Source organism: Taudactylus pleione, unplaced genomic scaffold (assembly GCF_031769625.1).
Source record: "Taudactylus pleione unplaced genomic scaffold, aTauple2 ptg000329l, whole genome shotgun sequence".
Taxonomy (NCBI): domain Eukaryota; kingdom Metazoa; phylum Chordata; class Amphibia; order Anura; family Myobatrachidae; genus Taudactylus; species Taudactylus pleione.
This window is the reverse complement of record NW_028284730.1, coordinates 3,521,979-3,541,313: the sequence shown is the minus strand read 5'-3', so window position 1 is coordinate 3,541,313 and position 19,335 is coordinate 3,521,979. Positions and strand designations below refer to the sequence as shown.

Below are 19,335 nucleotides of genomic sequence, written 5' to 3'. Positions count from 1 at the left end.
TGGGGACTTAGGGTTAGGCACCCCCCTGGGGGACTTAGGTTTTAGGCAGCGGGGAAGGGGGGGTTAGGGTTAGGCATTTACAGGGGGGATTAGGGTTAGGCACTTGGGGGGAGGTTAGGGTTAGGCACCCCTAAGGAGGGTTAGGGTTAGGGGGGTTAAGTTAGTCTATACTTACCTTACAACGATCAGGATTTCCAGCTCTGTCGGGCTCACGCTGCCGGGATCTGTTCCAGTGTCGGGCTGCCGCTGCCGGGAATCGATTCCCAAAAAAGTGCATTTGGTAAACTATTGCTAAAAGCCCAAACTACAACTCTGCTCCCTCTCCCTCTCTGCGTCCACCCATATCCCCTCTGGAGTGTAAGCTCTCTCTCACCTATTGCCTTCCACTTATGTCATTTGCAGGTTGTAATTATGTAAGTATATTAATATATAGATTGGTAACTTGTCTGTAACAATGTAATCTATTTATATAATATTGTAGTATACTTGTCTCCCTATATACAGCGTTATATGTACTGCAATACGGAACTCTTGTGGTGCCATATAATAAAACATAATGATTAGTTACTATCTTTATCTCTCGTTTAGGGCCATTACCCACTGGCATTATCTATTTTTTATTAAAGGTGTGTAAACAGGTATGGGAATGGCTACAATAACCCCATACATGTCAGCATTGGGGCTTATGATCAGGAGCCTTTGCTTTGTGGAGCTATCTTTGGAAACTACATGCTACACATAGCAGTCGGCTTCCTTCACTCTCATAAGGGGGAGAGGCCGACTATCCAGCATTCTCCTTTTACCATGCGCTACCCAATAACTGAGTCCAAATGTGTGTTGGGCAAAATCACAACTTTATTTACATACAACACCAGTACAACACACCAGAGATCGCAAAGGCAAGTAAAGAACTGGTAGGCAAAGCTCTCACGCCATTCTGTTATCCATGTTCACACTGTGTGGGTGGTGGCGTGCTCCGACCAACCTTGTAGGCACACAACATCTGCCCCCCCCCACCACCATTCATATCGTGTAGGTGAGAGCGTGCTCAGCCCAACATTGTAGGCATGCAGCATACCCCCCAGGGACATATCTATAATGGATGCAGTGCGTGCGGGGAACATGGGCTCCTGGGTCCAGGGGGGCCCCGCACCGCACACCCTGCACCCATAGAATTACTTACCTCTCTGGAGTCCCACACCGGCGCGGGGGTCTGGCGCTGTAAAAACATCTGGAAAATGGCTGCATTTTCCCGTCGTTTGTGGAGTACAGGGAAAATGGCCGGCACGGCCATTTTCCCGGTGACCAGCGCATCCTCTATAGACTCTGGGCGCACTCTAGTGCCCAGAGTCTATAACTCCGGTTCTGGCCGCGCACAGCTTACTGCACTGCTGGCCTCCGGACAGAGAGGATGGGGGCCCGTGTCGGAGACTGCACACGGGCCCCCTCCTCTCTAGAAATGCCCCTGATACCCCCCCCTTCATACTGTGTGGGTGGGGGCATGTTCGGACCAGCCTTGTTGGCACACATCATCTGGCTTTCACCCCTTCTCCACCTGGGGACCAGCTACCATGAGCAATAACACCATCACTTGGCATGCATATGGCCCAACCGTCAAAAGCTAGAGCCAAGCACGTGGCCTATTTCCTTTTGAATATGCCTGGCCCTCTGAAATGGGTTGGGTATGATATCCCGATACTCGGGATGCTGGCTGTCAATAGACTGATAGCAGCATCCCAAGGGCTAGAATCCTGACAGGGGAACGGTAAGTACTGTTGCCCTGCCCTATTTACCCCCTAACTCTTCTTTCCAGCACCCTACTCCGGACCCTAACCTTCCCGGTAAGTGTCCAAGCCTAACCCTCCCCAACCCTAACCTCCCCCCAGTGGTGCCTGACTCTAACCTCCCTTGTCTGGAGCCTAACCCTACCCCCCCCCCTGCACCCTAACCATTACACCCCCTGGGGTGCCTAAACATAACCCTCCCCTCCCCTCCCCCGTTGCTAACACCTACCCAGCTCAGCTATACTTACGATCTGGATACCGGCTGTCAGGATTCCGGTGTCAGCATTTTCCACTCCTGTTGGGATTCTAGCGCCGATCTTCTGGCTGGCAGTAGGGATTCTGGCACCGGGATTTGGAGAGTCGGCATCCCGCGTGTAGGCATAGTCACTACATCCTGAAATCCCCTACTATTCCATACCATGTCTTACCACTTTCCCCCGCCGCTCACTCCCTGACTGTGACATTCTTGAAACGGCCACATTACCATTATTTTATTTTGTTTAGAATTTATTTTATTTTTATTTATTTATTTTTTAAAGAAAGCACACATAACCATCACCAAAATGTAACACTCCCTAAGAAACAAGGCAAAAGAAAACAACAATCTGTCTACTCCTAATACAGTTTATTCACAATGGGGTATATTCATTACCACCTAATTTCTACAAAAGAAGGTAAAAATGAACATTTTCACCTGCTTTTGTAGAAATTAAGTTTTGGGGCCATTCATCAGATATCTCCTGCTTCCTGATGTGACCTGCTGTCCCCATACACAGGACCTAAATTCATCAAGCTCTGAAAATATAATATATTTCTTAGCTTGACTGCGGGAGCATTTGCCATGTTCAGTTGGCGTTTTCTCCCTATGGGAAGGAGTCTCGGGTTGCGACGTGGGATCCTTTCTGATAGCTCTGCCCCTGTCGGACTCTTTCTGCTGGACTCCGGGGCTTTGTGAGCCTGTGTGAACTGTAGGTCACGCAGGCGCACTTGCAGTGCTATGTTTCATTTCTCTGAAAGGAGCATTGAAAATGTTCAGGGTAGGGGTGTGCACCGGCCACTTTTCGTGTTTTAGTTTTGGATCTGGATCTTTCTTTGTGTTTTGGATCTGGATTGGTTTTGCCAAAACCACCCTTCCGTGTTTTGGGTTTTGGGTTTTGTGTTTTGGATCTGTATTTTTTTGAAAAAAAGAATAAAAACAGCTAAAATCACAGAATTTGTGGGTTTTTCTGCTCCTATGCTATTATTAACATCAATAACATTAATTTCCACTCATTTCCAGTCTATTCTGAACACCTCACACCTCACAATATTGTTTTTATGTCCAAAAGGTTGAACCGAGGTAGCTGGATGACTATGTTAAGCGATACGAGTAGAGGTGAGCGGGTTCGGATTTCTGAAATCCGACCCCCCCGAGCCCCCCCGATCCGAGTCAGATCCGAGTCAGGCTCGACTTTTCCCGCCTGACTCGGATCTGAAATCGAGGCAAAACGTCATCATCCCGCCTTCCGGGTCTCGCGGGTTTTGGATCCTATATAAGGTACCCGCGTCGGCACCATTTTCTCACTCGGCTGTGGACAGTGAAGAGAGAGGGTGGGAGTTAGGGCTGGCTGGGCTGTGTAGTGTAGTGTAGTGTAGTGCAGAGTAGTGTTGTGCTGTGCTGTGCTGTGCTGCGCTGTGCTGCTGTTGTCCACTACTTCAAAGTCCATAGGGGCTGGCTGTGTTGTGCTGTGCTGTGCTGCTGTTGTTAATAGGGGCTGTGTCCACTACTTCAAAGTCCATAGGGGCTGGCTGGACTGTGTTGTGCAGTCAGTTCTCCATAGGGGCTGTGTCCACTCCAAAGTCCTGTGCAGTGTCCCAGTCCTAAAGGGGTGCTGTAGTGTTGTCCAGGGGGTGCTCTGTCCATCAGGGGTGCTCCCCCCAAGTGCTAAAAAAATAATATTTTTTCTGTGTTTGTGAATTGTGTGAGCAGTAGCCGCACGTGCATCAACAAAGTAGTGCCAAGCATGCGTCTGTGTCATAAGTAAAGGGCCGGCTGGCTTGACCGTTAAAGGGTGCTGTAACCCCCAAAGTACACTCCAGTCCAAACCAAAAAAATATATATTTTCTGTGTTTGTGAATTGTGTGCGCAGTAGCCGCACGTGCATCAACAAAGTAGTGCCAAGCGTGCGCCTGTGTCATAAGTAAAGGGCCGGCTGGCTTGACCGTCAAAGGGTGCTGTAACCCCCAAAGTACACTCCAAACCAAATAACAAAATATTATTTCTGTGTTTGTGAATTGTGTGCGCAGTAGCCGCACGTGCATCAACAAAGTAGTGCCAAGCGTGCGTCTGTGTCATAAGTAAAGGGCCAGCTGGCTTGACCGTTAAAGGGTGCTGTAACCCCCAAAGTACACTCCAGTTCAAACCAAAAAAAAATATATTTTCTGTGTTTGTGAATTGTGTGCGCAGTAGCCGCACGTGCATCAACAAAGTAGTGCCAAGCGTGCGCCTGTGTCATAAGTAAAGGGCCGGCTGGCTTGACCGTTAAAGGGTGCTGTAACCCCCAAAGTACACTCCAGTCCAAACCAAAAAAAATAATATTTTCTGTGTTTGTGAATTGTGTGCGCAGTAGCCGCACGTGCATCAACAAAGTAGTGCCAAGCGTGCGTCTGTGTCATAAGTAAAGGGCCGGCTGGCTTGACCATTAAAGGGTGCTGTAACCCCCAAAGTACACTCCAAACCAAATAACAAAATATTTTTTCTGTGTTTGTGAATTGTGTGCGCAGTAGCCGCACGTGCATCAACAAAGGAGCAGCGCCAAGCGTGCGCCTGTGTCCCATAAGTAAAGAGCCGGCTGGCTCATTTCTTAAAGGGTGGTGTAACCCACAAAGTGCACTACTATCCAGCAAAAATAAAAAAATATTTTCTGTGTTTAGCCGCACGTATATATCAAATCGATATAACATAAATGGAGGACCAAACTTTCTCCGATAAAAATAAAATAGAGAAAGATCAAGAACCACTTCCACCTAGTGCTGAAGCTGCTGCCACTAGTCATGACATAGACGATAACATGCCATCAACGTCGTCTGCCAAGGCCGATGCCCAATGTCATAGTAGAGGGCACATACAATCCCAAATGACAAAGTTCAGGAAAATGACCTTGAAAAAAACATTTAAATCATCTGAAGAGAAACGTAAACTTGCCAATATGCCATTTACGACACGGAGTGGCAAGGAACGGCTAAGGTCGATCCCTAGTATGTTCATGACTATTGGTTCAGCTTCACATGACGATGGAAGCCCTCCTCCCACTAAAAAAATCAAAAGAGTTAAGCTGGCAAAAGCACAGCGAAGAACTGTGCTTTCTAAGAAGATATCACAAATCCCCAAGGAGAGTCCAAGTGTGGTGGTGGTTGCGATGCCTGACCTTCCCAGCACTGGACGGGAAGTGGTGGCTCTTTCCACCATTTGCACACCCCCTGCAAGTGCTGAAAGGAGCACCCACAGTCCACTTGTTGATATGCAAATTGAAGATGTCAACAGGATGAGGATACTGGTGTAGCTGGCGCTTAGGAGGAAGTTGGCGAGGAGGATTCTGATGGTGATGTGGTTTGTTTAAATCAGGCTCCGGGGGAGACAGTTGTTGTCCGTGGGATGAAAAAGCCCATCACGGTCATGCCTGGGCAGAAGACCAAACATTCCACCTCTTTGGTCTGGCAATATTTCTATCCAAATCCGGACAACAACTGTCTTGCCATATGTACCATATGTAAAGGTGGAATAAGTAGGGGTAGGGACGTTAACCACCTAGGAACATCCTCCCTTATACGGCACCTGCAGCGTGTTCATAATAAGTTACTGTCAAGTTCAGAAACTTTGGCTAAGACCGTAAGCAGTCCAGGGACACCTAAATCCCGTTGTCCTGTTGTATCCAAGCGCCTGCAAACCACACCGTCAACTCCCTCCTCGTCAATTTCCTCCTTAGTCAGGATCGGAAGTAGTCCTGCAGGCCATGTCACTGGCATGACTGACTCTCCTATCCGGGATTCTTCCGGAGGATCCTGCATTGCTACGCCTCCTGCTGCCGCTGCTGCTGTTGCTGCTGCTGGGAGTCGTTCATCATCCCAGAGAGGAAGTAGGAACACCACTACTTTCACTAAACAATTGACCCTCCAACAGTCCTTAGCGAGGAGGATGAAGTACGACAGCAGTTATCCTGAAGCAAAACGTATAACTGAGGCCTTGACTGCTATGTTGGTGTTAGACGTGCGTCCGGTATCCGCCATTAGTGCAGTGGGATTTAGACAATTGATGGAGGTAGTGTGTCCCCGGTTCCAAATCCCATCTAGATTCCACTTCACTAGGCAGGCGATACCGAGACTGTACAGAAACGTCAGAAAAAGTGTCCTCAGTGTCCTGAAAAATGCCGTTGTACCCAATGTCCACTTAACCACGGACATGTGGACAAGTGGAACAGGGCAGACTAAGGACTATATGACTGTGACAGCCCACTGGGTAGATGTATCACCTTACGCAGCAACAGCAGCAGTGTCACCAGTAGCAGCATCTCAGAAACGCCAGCTCGTTCCAAGGCAGGCTACGCTGTGTATCACCGGTTTCAGTAAGAGGCACACCGCCGACAACCTCTTAGAGAAACTGAGGGAAATCATCGCCCAGTGGCTTACCCCACTTAGACTCTCCTGGGGATTTGTGATATCTGACAACGCCACCAATATTGTGCGGGCATTACATCTGGGCAAATTCCAGCACGTCCCATGTTTTGCTCACACAATAAACTTGGTGGTGCAGAATTTTAGGAAAAGCGACAGGGGCGTGCAGGAGACGCTTTGGGTGGCCCGAAAAATTTCTGCCCTCTTTCGCCATTCAGCGACTGCGTGCCGAAGACTGGAGCGCCAGCAAACACTCTTGAACCTGCCCCGCCATCCCCTGAAGCAAGAGGTTGTGACGCGGTGGAACTCAACCCTCTATATGCTTCAGAGGATGGAGGAGCAGCAAAAGGCCATACAAGCCTATACATCCACCTATGACATAGGCAAAGGAGGGGGTATGCACCTTCTTAGTGTCGGGCTGCCGCTGCCGGGAATCGATTCCCAAAAAAGTGCATTTGGTAAACTATTGCTAAAAGCCCAAACTACAACTCTGCTCCCTCTCCCTCTCTGCGTCCACCCATATCCCCTCTGGAGTGTAAGCTCTCTCTCACCTATTGCCTTCCACTTATGTCATTTGCAGGTTGTAATTATGTAAGTATATTAATATATAGATTGGTAACTTGTCTGTAACAATGTAATCTATTTATATAATATTGTAGTATACTTGTCTCCCTATATACAGCGTTATATGTACTGCAATACGGAACTCTTGTGGTGCCATATAATAAAACATAATAATTAGTTACTATCTTTATCTCTCGTTTAGGGCCATTACCCACTGGCATTATCTATTTTTTATTAAAGGTGTGTAAACAGGTATGGGAATGGCTACAATAACCCCATACATGTCAGCATTGGGGCTTATGATCAGGAGCCTTTGCTTTGTGGAGCTATCTTTGGAAACTACATGCTACACATAGCAGTCGGCTTCCTTCACTCTCATAAGGGGGAGAGGCCGACTATCCAGCATTCTCCTTTTACCATGCGCTACCCAATAACTGAGTCCAAATGTGTGTTGGGCAAAATCACAACTTTATTTACATACAACACCAGTACAACACACCAGAGATCGCAAAGGCAAGTAAAGAACTGGTAGGCAAAGCTCTCACGCCATTTTGTTATCCATGTTCACACTGTGTGGGTGGTGGCGTGCTCCGACCAACCTTGTAGGCACACAACATCTGCCCCCCCCTCCACCATTCATATCGTGTAGGTGAGAGCGTGCTCAGCCCAACATTGTAGGCATGCAGCATACCCCCCAGGGACATATCTATAATGGATGCAGTGCGTGCGGGGAACATGGGCTCCTGGGTCCAGGGGGGCCCCGCACCGCACACCCTGCACCCATAGAATTACTTACCTCTCTGGAGTCCCACACCGGCGCGGGGGTCTGGCGCTGTAAAAACATCTGGAAAATGGCTGCATTTTCCCGTCGTTTGTGGAGTACAGGGAAAATGGCCGGCACGGCCATTTTCCCGGTGACCAGCGCATCCTCTATAGACTCTGGGCGCACTCTAGTGCCCAGAGTCTATAACTCCGGTTCTGGCCGCGCACAGCTTACTGCACTGCTGGCCTCCGGACAGAGAGGATGGGGGCCCGTGTCGGAGACTGCACACGGGCCCCCTCCTCTCTAGAAATGCCCCTGATACCCCCCCCTTCATACTGTGTGGGTGGGGGCGTGTTCGGACCAGCCTTGTTGGCACACATCATCTGGCTTTCACCCCTTCTCCACCTGGGGACCAGCTACCATGAGCAATAACACCATCACTTGGCATGCATATGGCCCAACCGTCAAAAGCTAGAGCCAAGCACGTGGCCTATTTCCTGTTGAATATGCCTGGCCCTCTGAAATGGGTTGGGTATGATATCCCGATACTCGGGATGCTGGCTGTCAATAGACTGATAGCAGCATCCCAAGGGCTAGAATCCTGACAGGGGAACGGTAAGTACTGTTGCCCTGCCCTATTTACCCCCTAACTCTTCTTTCCAGCACCCTACTCCGGACCCTAACCTTCCCGGTAAGTGTCCAAGCCTAACCCTCCCCAACCCTAACCTCCCCCCAGTGGTGCCTAACTCTAACCTCCCTTGTCTGGAGCCTAACCCTACCCCCCCCCCCCCTGCACCCTAACCATTACTCCCCCTGGGGTGCCTAAACATAACCCTCCCCTCCCCTCCCCCGTTGCTAACACCTACCCAGCTCAGCTATACTTACGATCTGGATACCGGCTGTCAGGATTCCGGTGTCAGCATTTTCCACTCCTGTTGGGATTCTAGCGCCGATCTTCTGGCTGGCAGTAGGGATTCTGGCACCGGGATTTGGAGAGTCGGCATCCCGCGTGTAGGCATAGTCACTACATCCTGAAATCCCCTACTATTCCATACCATGTCTTACCACTTTCCCCCGCCGCTCACTCCCTGACTGTGACATTCTTGAAACGGCCACATTACCATTATTTTATTTTGTTTAGAATTTATTTTATTTTTATTTATTTATTTTTTAAAGAAAGCACACATAACCATCACCAAAATGTAACACTCCCTAAGAAACAAGGCAAAAGAAAACAACAATCTGTCTACTCCTAATACAGTTTATTCACAATGGGGTATATTCATTACCACCTAATTTCTACAAAAGAAGGTAAAAATGAACATTTTCACCTGCTTTTGTAGAAATTAAGTTTTGGGGCCATTCATCAGATATCTCCTGCTTCCTGATGTGACCTGCTGTCCCCATACACAGGACCTAAATTCATCAAGCTCTGAAAATATAATATATTTCTTAGCTTGACTGCGGGAGCATTTGCCATGTTCAGTTGGCGTTTTCTCCCTATGGGAAGGAGTCTCGGGTTGCGACGTGGGATCCTTTCTGATAGCTCTGCCCCTGTCGGACTCTTTCTGCTGGACTCCGGGGCTTTGTGAGCCTGTGTGAACTGTAGGTCACGCAGGCGCACTTGCAGTGCTATGTTTCATTTCTCTGAAAGGAGCATTGAAAATGTTCAGGGTAGGGGTGTGCACCGGCCACTTTTCGTGTTTTGGTTTTGGATCTGGATCTTTCTTTGTGTTTTGGATCTGGATTGGTTTTGCCAAAACCACCCTTCCGTGTTTTGGGTTTTGGGTTTTGTGTTTTGGATCTGGATTTTTTTGAAAAAAAGAATAAAAACAGCTAAAATCACAGAATTTGTGGGTTTTTCTGCTCCTATGCTATTATTAACATCAATAACATTAATTTCCACTCATTTCCAGTCTATTCTGAACACCTCACACCTCACAATATTGTTTTTATGTCCAAAAGGTTGAACCGAGGTAGCTGGATGACTATGCTAAGCGATACGAGTAGGGGTGAGCGGGTTCGGATTTCTGAAATCCGACCCCCCCGAGCCCCCCCGATCCGAGTCAGATCCGAGTCAGGCTCGACTTTTCCCGCCTGACTCGGATCTGAAATCGAGGCAAAACGTCATCATCCCGCCTTCCGGGTCTCGCGGGTTTTGGATCCTATATAAGGTACCCGCGTCGGCGCCATTTTCTCACTCGGCTGTGGACAGTGAAGAGAGAGGGTGGGAGTTAGGGCTGGCTGGGCTGTGTAGTGTAGTGTAGTGTAGTGCAGAGTAGTGTTGTGCTGTGCTGTGCTGCGCTGTGCTGCTGTTGTCCACTACTTCAAAGTCCATAGGGGCTGGCTGTGTTGTGCTGTGCTGTGCTGCTGTTGTTAATAGGGGCTGTGTCCACTACTTCAAAGTCCATAGGGGCTGGCTGGACTGTGTTGTGCAGTCAGTTCTCCATAGGGGCTGTGTCCACTAAAAAGTCCTGTGCAGTGTCCCAGTCCTAAAGGGGTGCTGTAGTGTTGTCCAGGGGGTGCTCTGTCCATCAGGGGTGCTCCCCCCAAGTGCTAAAAAAATAATATTTTTTCTGTGTTTGTGAATTGTGTGAGCAGTAGCCGCACGTGCATCAACAAAGTAGTGCCAAGCGTGCGTCTATGTCATAAGTAAAGGGCCGGCTGGCTTGACCGTTAAAGGGTGCTGTAACCCCCAAAGTACACTCCAGTCCAAACCAAAAAAATATATATTTTCTGTGTTTGTGAATTGTGTGCGCAGTAGCCGCACGTGCATCAACAAAGTAGTGCCAAGCGTGCGCCTGTGTCATAAGTAAAGGGCCGGCTGGCTTGACCGTCAAAGGGTGCTGTAACCCCCAAAGTACACTCCAAACCAAATAACAAAATATTATTTCTGTGTTTGTGAATTGTGTGCGCAGTAGCCGCACGTGCATCAACAAAGTAGTGCCAAGCGTGCGCCTGTGTCATAAGTAAAGGGCCAGCTGGCTTGACCGTTAAAGGGTGCTGTAACCCCCAAAGTACACTCCAGTTCAAACCAAAAAAATATATATTTTCTGTGTTTGTGAATTGTGTGCGCAGTAGCCGCACGTGCATCAACAAAGTAGTGCCAAGCGTGCGCCTGTGTCATAAGTAAAGGGCCGGCTGGCTTGACCATTAAAGGGTGCTGTAACCCCCAAAGTACACTCCAAACCAAATAACAAAATATTTTTTCTGTGTTTGTGAATTGCTCATTTCTTAAAGGGTGGTGTAACCCACAAAGTGCACTACTATCCAGCAAAAATAAAAAAATATTTTCTGTGTTTAGCCGCACGTATATATCAAATCGATATAACATAAATGGAGGACCAAACTTTCTCCGATAAAAATAAAATAGAGAAAGATCAAGAACCACTTCCACCTAGTGCTGAAGCTGCTGCCACTAGTCATGACATAGACGATAACATGCCATCAACGTCGTCTGCCAAGGCCGATGCCCAATGTCATAGTAGAGGGCACATACAATCCCAAATGACAAAGTTCAGGAAAATGACCCTGAAAAAAACATTTAAATCATCTGAAGAGAAACGTAAACTTGCCAATATGCCATTTACGACACGGAGTGGCAAGGAACGGCTAAGGTCGATCCCTAGTATGTTCATGACTATTGGTTCAGCTTCACATGACGATGGAAGCCCTCCTCCCACTAAAAAAATCAAAAGAGTTAAGCTGGCAAAAGCACAGCGAAGAACTGTGCTTTCTAAGAAGATATCACAAATCCCCAAGGAGAGTCCAAGTGTGGTGGTGGTTGCGATGCCTGACCTTCCCAGCACTGGACGGGAAGTGGTGGCTCTTTCCACCATTTGCACACCCCCTGCAAGTGCTGAAAGGAGCACCCACAGTCCACTTGTTGATATGCAAATTGAAGATGTCAACAGGATGAGGATACTGGTGTAGCTGGCGCTTAGGAGGAAGTTGGCGAGGAGGATTCTGATGGTGATGTGGTTTGTTTAAATCAGGCTCCGGGGGAGACAGTTGTTGTCCGTGGGATGAAAAAGCCCATCACGGTCATGCCTGGGCAGAAGACCAAACATTCCACCTCTTTGGTCTGGCAATATTTCTATCCAAATCCGGACAACAACTGTCTTGCCATATGTACCATATGTAAAGGTGGAATAAGTAGGGGTAGGGACGTTAACCACCTAGGAACATCCTCCCTTATACGGTACCTGCAGCGTGTTCATAATAAGTTACTGTCAAGTTCAGAAACTTTGGCTAAGACCGTAAGCAGTCCAGGGACACCTAAATCCCGTTGTCCTGTTGTATCCAAGCGCCTGCAAACCACACCGTCAACTCCCTCCTCGTCAATTTCCTCCTTAGTCAGGATCGGAAGTAGTCCTGCAGGCCATGTCACTGGCATGACTGACTCTCCTATCCGGGATTCTTCCGGAGGATCCTGCATTGCTACGCCTCCTGCTGCCGCTGCTGCTGTTGCTGCTGCTGGGAGTCGTTCATCATCCCAGAGAGGAAGTAGGAACACCACTACTTTCACTAAACAATTGACCCTCCAACAGTCCTTAGCGAGGAGGATGAAGTACGACAGCAGTTATCCTGAAGCAAAACGTATAACTGAGGCCTTGACTGCTATGTTGGTGTTAGACGTGCGTCCGGTATCCGCCATTAGTGCAGTGGGATTTAGACAATTGATGGAGGTAGTGTGTCCCCAGTTCCAAATCCCATCTAGATTCCACTTCACTAGGCAGGCGATACCGAGACTGTACAGAAACGTCAGAAAAAGTGTCCTCAGTGTCCTGAAAAATGCCGTTGTACCCAATGTCCACTTAACCACGGACATGTGGACAAGTGGAACAGGGCAGACTAAGGACTATATGACTGTGACAGCCCACTGGGTAGATGTATCACCTTACGCAGCAACAGCAGCAGTGTCACCAGTAGCAGCATCTCAGAAACGCCAGCTCGTTCCAAGGCAGGCTACGCTGTGTATCACCGGTTTCAGTAAGAGGCACACCGCCGACAACCTCTTAGAGAAACTGAGGGAAATCATCGCCCAGTGGCTTACCCCACTTAGACTCTCCTGGGGATTTGTGATATCTGACAACGCCACCAATATTGTGCGGGCATTACATCTGGGCAAATTCCAGCACGTCCCATGTTTTGCTCACACAATAAACTTGGTGGTGCAGAATTTTAGGAAAAGCGACAGGGGCGTGCAGGAGACGCTTTGGGTGGCCCGAAAAATTTCTGCCCTCTTTCGCCATTCAGCGACTGCGTGCCGAAGACTGGAGCGCCAGCAAACACTCTTGAACCTGCCCCGCCATCCCCTGAAGCAAGAGGTTGTGACGCGGTGGAACTCAACCCTCTATATGCTTCAGAGGATGGAGGAGCAGCAAAAGGCCATACAAGCCTATACATCCACCTATGACATAGGCAAAGGAGGGGGTATGCACCTGACTCAAGCGCAGTGGAGAATGATTTCCGTGTTGTGCAAGGTTCTCCAGCCCTTCGAACTTGCCACACGTGAAGTCAGTTCAGACACTGCCAGCTTGAGTCAGGTCATTCCCCTCATCAGGCTTTTGCAGAAGCAGCTGGAGAAAGTGAAGGAGGAGCTAAGACGGAGCGATTCCGCTCGGCATGTGGGACTTGTGGATGAAGCCCTACATTCGCTTTGCCAGGATTCCAGGGTGGTCAATCTGTTGAAATCAGACCACTACATTTTGGCCACCGTGCTCGATTTTAGGTTTAAAGCCTATGTGGTGTCTCTCTTTCCGGCCGACACAAGCCTGCAGAGGTGCAAAGACCTGCTGGTGAACACACTGTCAGCTGAAGCGGAACGTGACACGTCAACAGCTCCTTCATTTTCTCCCGCAACTGGGGCTGCCAGGAAAAAACTTAGCTATCCTAAGCAACCCGCTGGCGGTGATGCAGGGCAGGCAGGACCAAGTTTGGACATCTCTTCCGGACTGAAGGACCTGGCAACAATTTCTGACATGTCTACTGTCACTGCATATGATACTGTCACCATTGACAGAATGGTGGAGGATTACATCGGTGACAGCATCCAAGTAGGCATGTCAGACAGTCCATACCTGTACTGGCAGGAAAAAGAGGCAATTTGGAGGCCCCTGTACAAACTGGCTCTATTTTACCTGAGTTGCCCCCCCTCCAGTGTGTACTCCGAAAGAGTGCTTAGTGCAGCCGGGAACCTTGTCAGCGAAAGGCGTAGGAGGTTGCTTCCACAGAATGTGGAGAAGATGATGTTCATCAAATTGAATTATCAGCTCTTCCAGGGAGACCAGCCTCCAGAACGTACAGAGGGACCTGTGGTGGTGGATTCCAGTGGGGACGAGTTAATACTCTGTGAGGATGAGGATGTACACACTGAAGAGGGTGAGGAATCGGTGGATGAGGAGGATGAGGATGACATCTTGCCTCCGTAGAGCCAGTTTGTGCAGGGACAGATTAATTGCCAGCTTGTTTTGTGGGGCCCCAAACGAACCAATCATTTCAGCCCCAGTCTATTCTGAACACCTCACACCTCACAATAGTGTTTTTATGTCCAAAAGGTTGCACCGAGGTAGCTGGATGACTATGCTAAGCGACACGAGTGGGCGGCACAAACACGTGACCCATCTAGGCGTGATACTGCAGTGGCAGACAGGATGGCAGTTTGAAAAACTAGGCCCCAAACTGTACATAATGCAAAGAAAAAAAAGAGGTGCAAGATGGAATTGTCCTTGGGCCTTCCCACCCACCCTTATGTTGTATAAACAGGACATGCACACTTTAACAAACCAATCATTTCAGCGCCAGGGTCTGCCACACGACTGTGGCTGAAATTATTGGTTCGTTTGGGCCCCCACAATACAAACTGGCAATTAATCTGTCCCTGCACAAATTGGCTCTACGGAGGCAAGATGTCATCCTCATCCTCCTCATCCACCGATTCTTCACCCTCTTCAGTGTTGTGTACATTCTTATCTTCACAGAGTATTAATTCGTCCCCACTGGAATCCACCACCACAGGTCCCTCTGTACGTTCTGGAGGCTGGTCTCCCTGGAAGAGTTGATAATTCAGTTTTATGAACATCATCTTCTCCACATTTTGTGGAAGCAACCTCCTACGCCTTTCGCTGACAAGGTTCCCGGCTGCACTAAGCACTCTTTCGGAGTACACACTGGAGGGGGGGCAACTCAGGTAAAATAGAGCCAGTTTGTACAGGGGCCTCCAAATTGCCTCTTTTTCCTGCCAGTACAGGTAAGGACGGTTTGACATGCCTACTTGGATGCTGTCACCAATGTAATCCTCCACCATTCTGTCAGTGGTGACAGTATCATATGCAGTGACAGTAGACATGTCAGAAATTGTTGGCACGTCCTTCAGTCCGGACCAGATGTCCAAACCGGCCCATGACTTATGACACAGGTGCACGCTTGGCGCTGCTGCTGTGTTGATGCACGTGCGGCTACTGCGCATACATTTCGCACACAAACACAGAAAAAAAAGAATTGTTTATTTTTTGTGGAGTGCACTTTGGGGGTTACACCACCCTTTAACAGACTTATGGGACACAGGCGCATGCTTGGTGCTGCTCCTTTGTTGATGCACGTACAGTGCACACAATTCACAAACACAGAAGAAAATGTTTTATTTTTGTTGGAGTGCACTTTAGGGGTTACACCACCCTTTAACAGACAGACGCATGCTTGTCGCTGCTGCTTTGAGGATGCAGGTGCGGCTACATCCCACACAATTCACAAAGACAGAAAAAAAAAGAATTTTTTATATTTTGTGGAGCACACTTTGGGGGTTACACCATCCTTTAACAGACAGAGGCACCCTTGTCGCTGCTGCTTTGAGGATGCAGGTGCGGCTACTGTACATACATTTCACACACAAACAGAAAAAAAGATTATTTTATTTTTGTTGGAGCGCACTTTGGGGGTTACACCACCCTTTAGCAGACAGAGGCACCCTTGTCGCTGCTGCTTTGAGGATGCAGGTGCGGCTACTGCATATACATTTCACACACAAACACAGAAAAAAAGATTATTTTATTTTTGTTGGAGCGCACTTTGGGGGTTACACCACCCTTTAACAGACAGACGCACACTTGGCGCTGCTGCTTTGAGGATGCATGTACAGTGCACACAATTTACAAACACAGAAGAAAATGTTTTTTTTGTTGGAGTGCACTTTGGGGGCTAAGAGATGAGCCAGCCGGCCCTTTACTTATGGGACACAGGCGCATGCTTGGCGCTGCTCCTTTGTTGATGCACGTGCAGCCACAGTGCACACAATTCACAAACACAGAAAATTATTTATTTTGTTTGGAGTATACTTTGGGGGTTACAGCACCCTTTAACGGTCAAGCCAGCTGGCCCTTTACGTATGACACAGGCGAACGCTTGGCGCTACTTTGTTGATAACCGTGCGGCCACAGTGCACACAATTCACAAACACAGAAAATAATTTTTGATTTTGTTTGGAGTGCACTTTGGGGTTACAGCACCCTTTAACGGTCGAGCCAGCTGGCCCTTTACTTATGACACAGGCGCACGCTTGGCGCTACTTTGTTGATGCACGTGCAGCTACTGCGCACACAATTCACAAACATAGAAAAAAAATATATATTTTTGCACTTGGGGGGAGCACCCCCTGGACAACACTACAGCACCCCTTTAGGACTGGGACACTGCACAGGACTTTGGAGTGGACACAGCCCCTATGGACAACTGACTGCACAACACAGTCCAGCCAGCCCCTATGGACTTTGGAGGAGTGGACACAGCCCCTATGGACAACAGCAGCACAGCACAACACAGCCAGCCCCTATGGACTTTGGAGGAGTGGACACAGCCCCTATGGATAACAGCAGCACAGCACAACACAGCCAGCCCCTATGGACTTTGGAGGAGAGGACACAGCCCCTATGGACAACAGCAGCACAGCACAACACAGCCAGCCCCTATGGACTTTGGAGGAGTAGACACAGCCCTTATGGACAACAGCAGCACAGCACAGTGCAGCACAGCACAGCACAACACTACACTGCACTACACTACACCACACTACACAGCCCAGCCAGCCCTAACTCCCACCCTCCCTCTTCACTGTCCACAGCCGAGTGAGAAAATGGCGCCGACGCGGGTACCTTATATAAAATCCAAAACCCGCGAGACCCGGAAGGCAGGATGATGACGTTTTGCCTCGATTTCAGATCCGAGTCAGGCGGGAAAAGTCGAGCCTGACTCGGATCGGCTTCGGATCGGGAGGGCTCGGGGGGCTTCGGATTTCAGAATCTGAACCCGCTCACCCCTAGTTCAGGGAGACAGCTGATTTTCAGATCAACTGTCTCTGCGCCAGAGTAATGATGAATTGGATCGGTGCTCGCCGCAGGTAGGAATGTTAATTATCGGGGTCCGCCCGGACCCCAATAATTAACATAATAAATAGACCCCAATATATCCATTGCAATGGATAGTCCCTTCCTTCCTGCTGCTCTTTATGTCTGCCTACTTGCAACCTTTCCTCTCAATGCGTCCGAGCTGCCCTACAAGCCAGCTCACGCACCTCCCCCTTACTGGCGCCATTTTGCCATCCTTTGCACCCATTAACACTGATTTTAAACACCATAGTGCTTAACACAATGCCAGAGGGTAACCAGCCCAAAATAGAAGAGAAAGTTATTTCCTAAATATTTATTTACCTTTTCTCAGACTTAGCAGGTTTAATTACACGTTTATACTGTCCAGTAAAGTTAGAGTTAAATACAGCTATTTTTTATGGACATGGTAGAGAAAAACTTGGATCTAGTAAATCACCTCCGAAATACCTAGATTTTATAGATCAATTCAAGGTGTAAATATACTGTAACTGCTAACGTGTCTCCTTGCACTTAGGGCCTCATTCAGAGGCGGTCGTAGGATGCAAGCGGTCGTTCTGAAACAGGGCGGCCACTTGCATCCTGAACGGCCGCCTCCATGTCGGCCGTTAGGCTGTGGGTTAACACCCACAGCTCTAACGACCGACAAGGGTGATGGTCGCGATGGCCAAACCATCGCGACCATCGGGGCTTACGACGAGACCCTAAGGTAGGGTCTCGTCAACCTTAAGCCCCAGGGAGCTTCCTGCTCTGATTGAGCAGGAAGCTCCCCACTGACATCACTGATGATGTCAGTGGGGCTGCCCCCAAACGGCAAGCGTTCCTACTGGAACTCACTCAACATCGACAGCTCGCCCCGTCTGCTACGAGACCCCTAACGACGGATCACCCGTCGTTAGCCGGGTCTCGCGCATGTGCACGACGGAGCCGGCTCCGTCGTGCGCATGCGCTGTTGGGCAACATCGAGTCGGTCGTGAGCGCTCAGCGCTCACGACCGACTCTGAATGAACTCCTTAGTGCTTAAAGTCTCTGTCTGCTTCCCCAAGTTAACTTACTGTAGGTCATTACAGTAAGTAAGCTTATCACGGCATGAAAGGTTACAGTTTGCATTTAGACAGATGGTTCCAAAGTCAGTTTGAAAGCAAAGGGCACTGATTTGATAAATTATGAGCAAAAACAGGAGCAACGTGGTACGTTTATGCCCAGCAACAACCGAATCTCACCTGAGGGGGCAGGACTATAGAGGCATTATTACAAGGTCCAAGAAGAGCATTTTTATTACAGGTCTCCAGTGTATGCTTTATTATTCCCTACACCCAACCCAGACAGGAGACAGCACATTCAAGAGCAGAATTTATAGTTGATTGAATTTTTTTATGTTGCAGCCAATATTATTATGTCCTCCTGATATCAAAATAATGACATATTGCATCTCCTCTCTCTACTGCCCTCTGCAGGAATGTCCGATGCTGCCATTATGGAGCTAAACCTCCCCACTGGAATCCCTATTGTGTACGAGCTGGACGACAATTTAAAGCCACTGAAGCCCATGACCTTTCTGGGGGATGAGGAGACTGTGAGGAAGGCTATGGAAGCTGTGGCAGCTCAGGGCAAGGCTAAGAAATAGAGCCAAGAAAAGACACATGAAGAACGAAATGTGGACTTTTGTAATAAATCATATTCTCTTAGTTACCATGTCCCAATCATCACACACGTCATCTTTATTTCATCCTTATTATTACATGCTATCCTACAATTGTCTTAATTCAACTGACCCTAATGGAGCGATCACAAAATTTTGGTGACCACACACTGTCTTAATCATCAACATTATCTGTACGTCATCTGTAAAATAACTACCCCAGCCTAAACCAAATGAAGTTATCCACTTAGGGCCGGAATAAGGTTTTTTTGTGGCCCCAGGGCAAATAACTTGTGGGGCTTCTACCAATAAAACTGTCTATATGATATGCTGGCGATGTTATTAAAAAGTATAATGTGTAAATGCTCCCAGCACCACAAATGCATTAAATACTCTGTAGTGCCCCAAGTTCACATTATGCCACACAGAAATTCCAGTTCACATTATACCACAGTACCTCCCACGCTAATGATGTAACTATGTGTGGGGCCCCCAAGCATCTGCCTAGACTGTCCTGTTGTTAATACAGCACTGGCTCCACGTATAACAAAT

At 48.4% G+C, this 19,335-nt stretch overlaps 1 protein-coding gene across 1 annotated transcript in view; it reads left to right on the top strand.

Annotated features, from left to right (window-relative positions):
• Positions 1 to 19,109, top strand: part of PGAM2 (phosphoglycerate mutase 2) — a 30,270-nt gene extending 11,161 nt beyond the window's left edge. Inside the window, exon 3 of the mRNA XM_088443203.1 lies at positions 18,599 to 19,109. Coding sequence (XP_088299329.1) covers positions 18,599 to 18,768 — 170 coding nt within the window. The 3' untranslated portion in view covers positions 18,769 to 19,109. The remainder of the gene's footprint in view (positions 1 to 18,598) is intronic.
• The last annotated feature ends 226 nt before the right edge of the window (positions 19,110 to 19,335 follow it).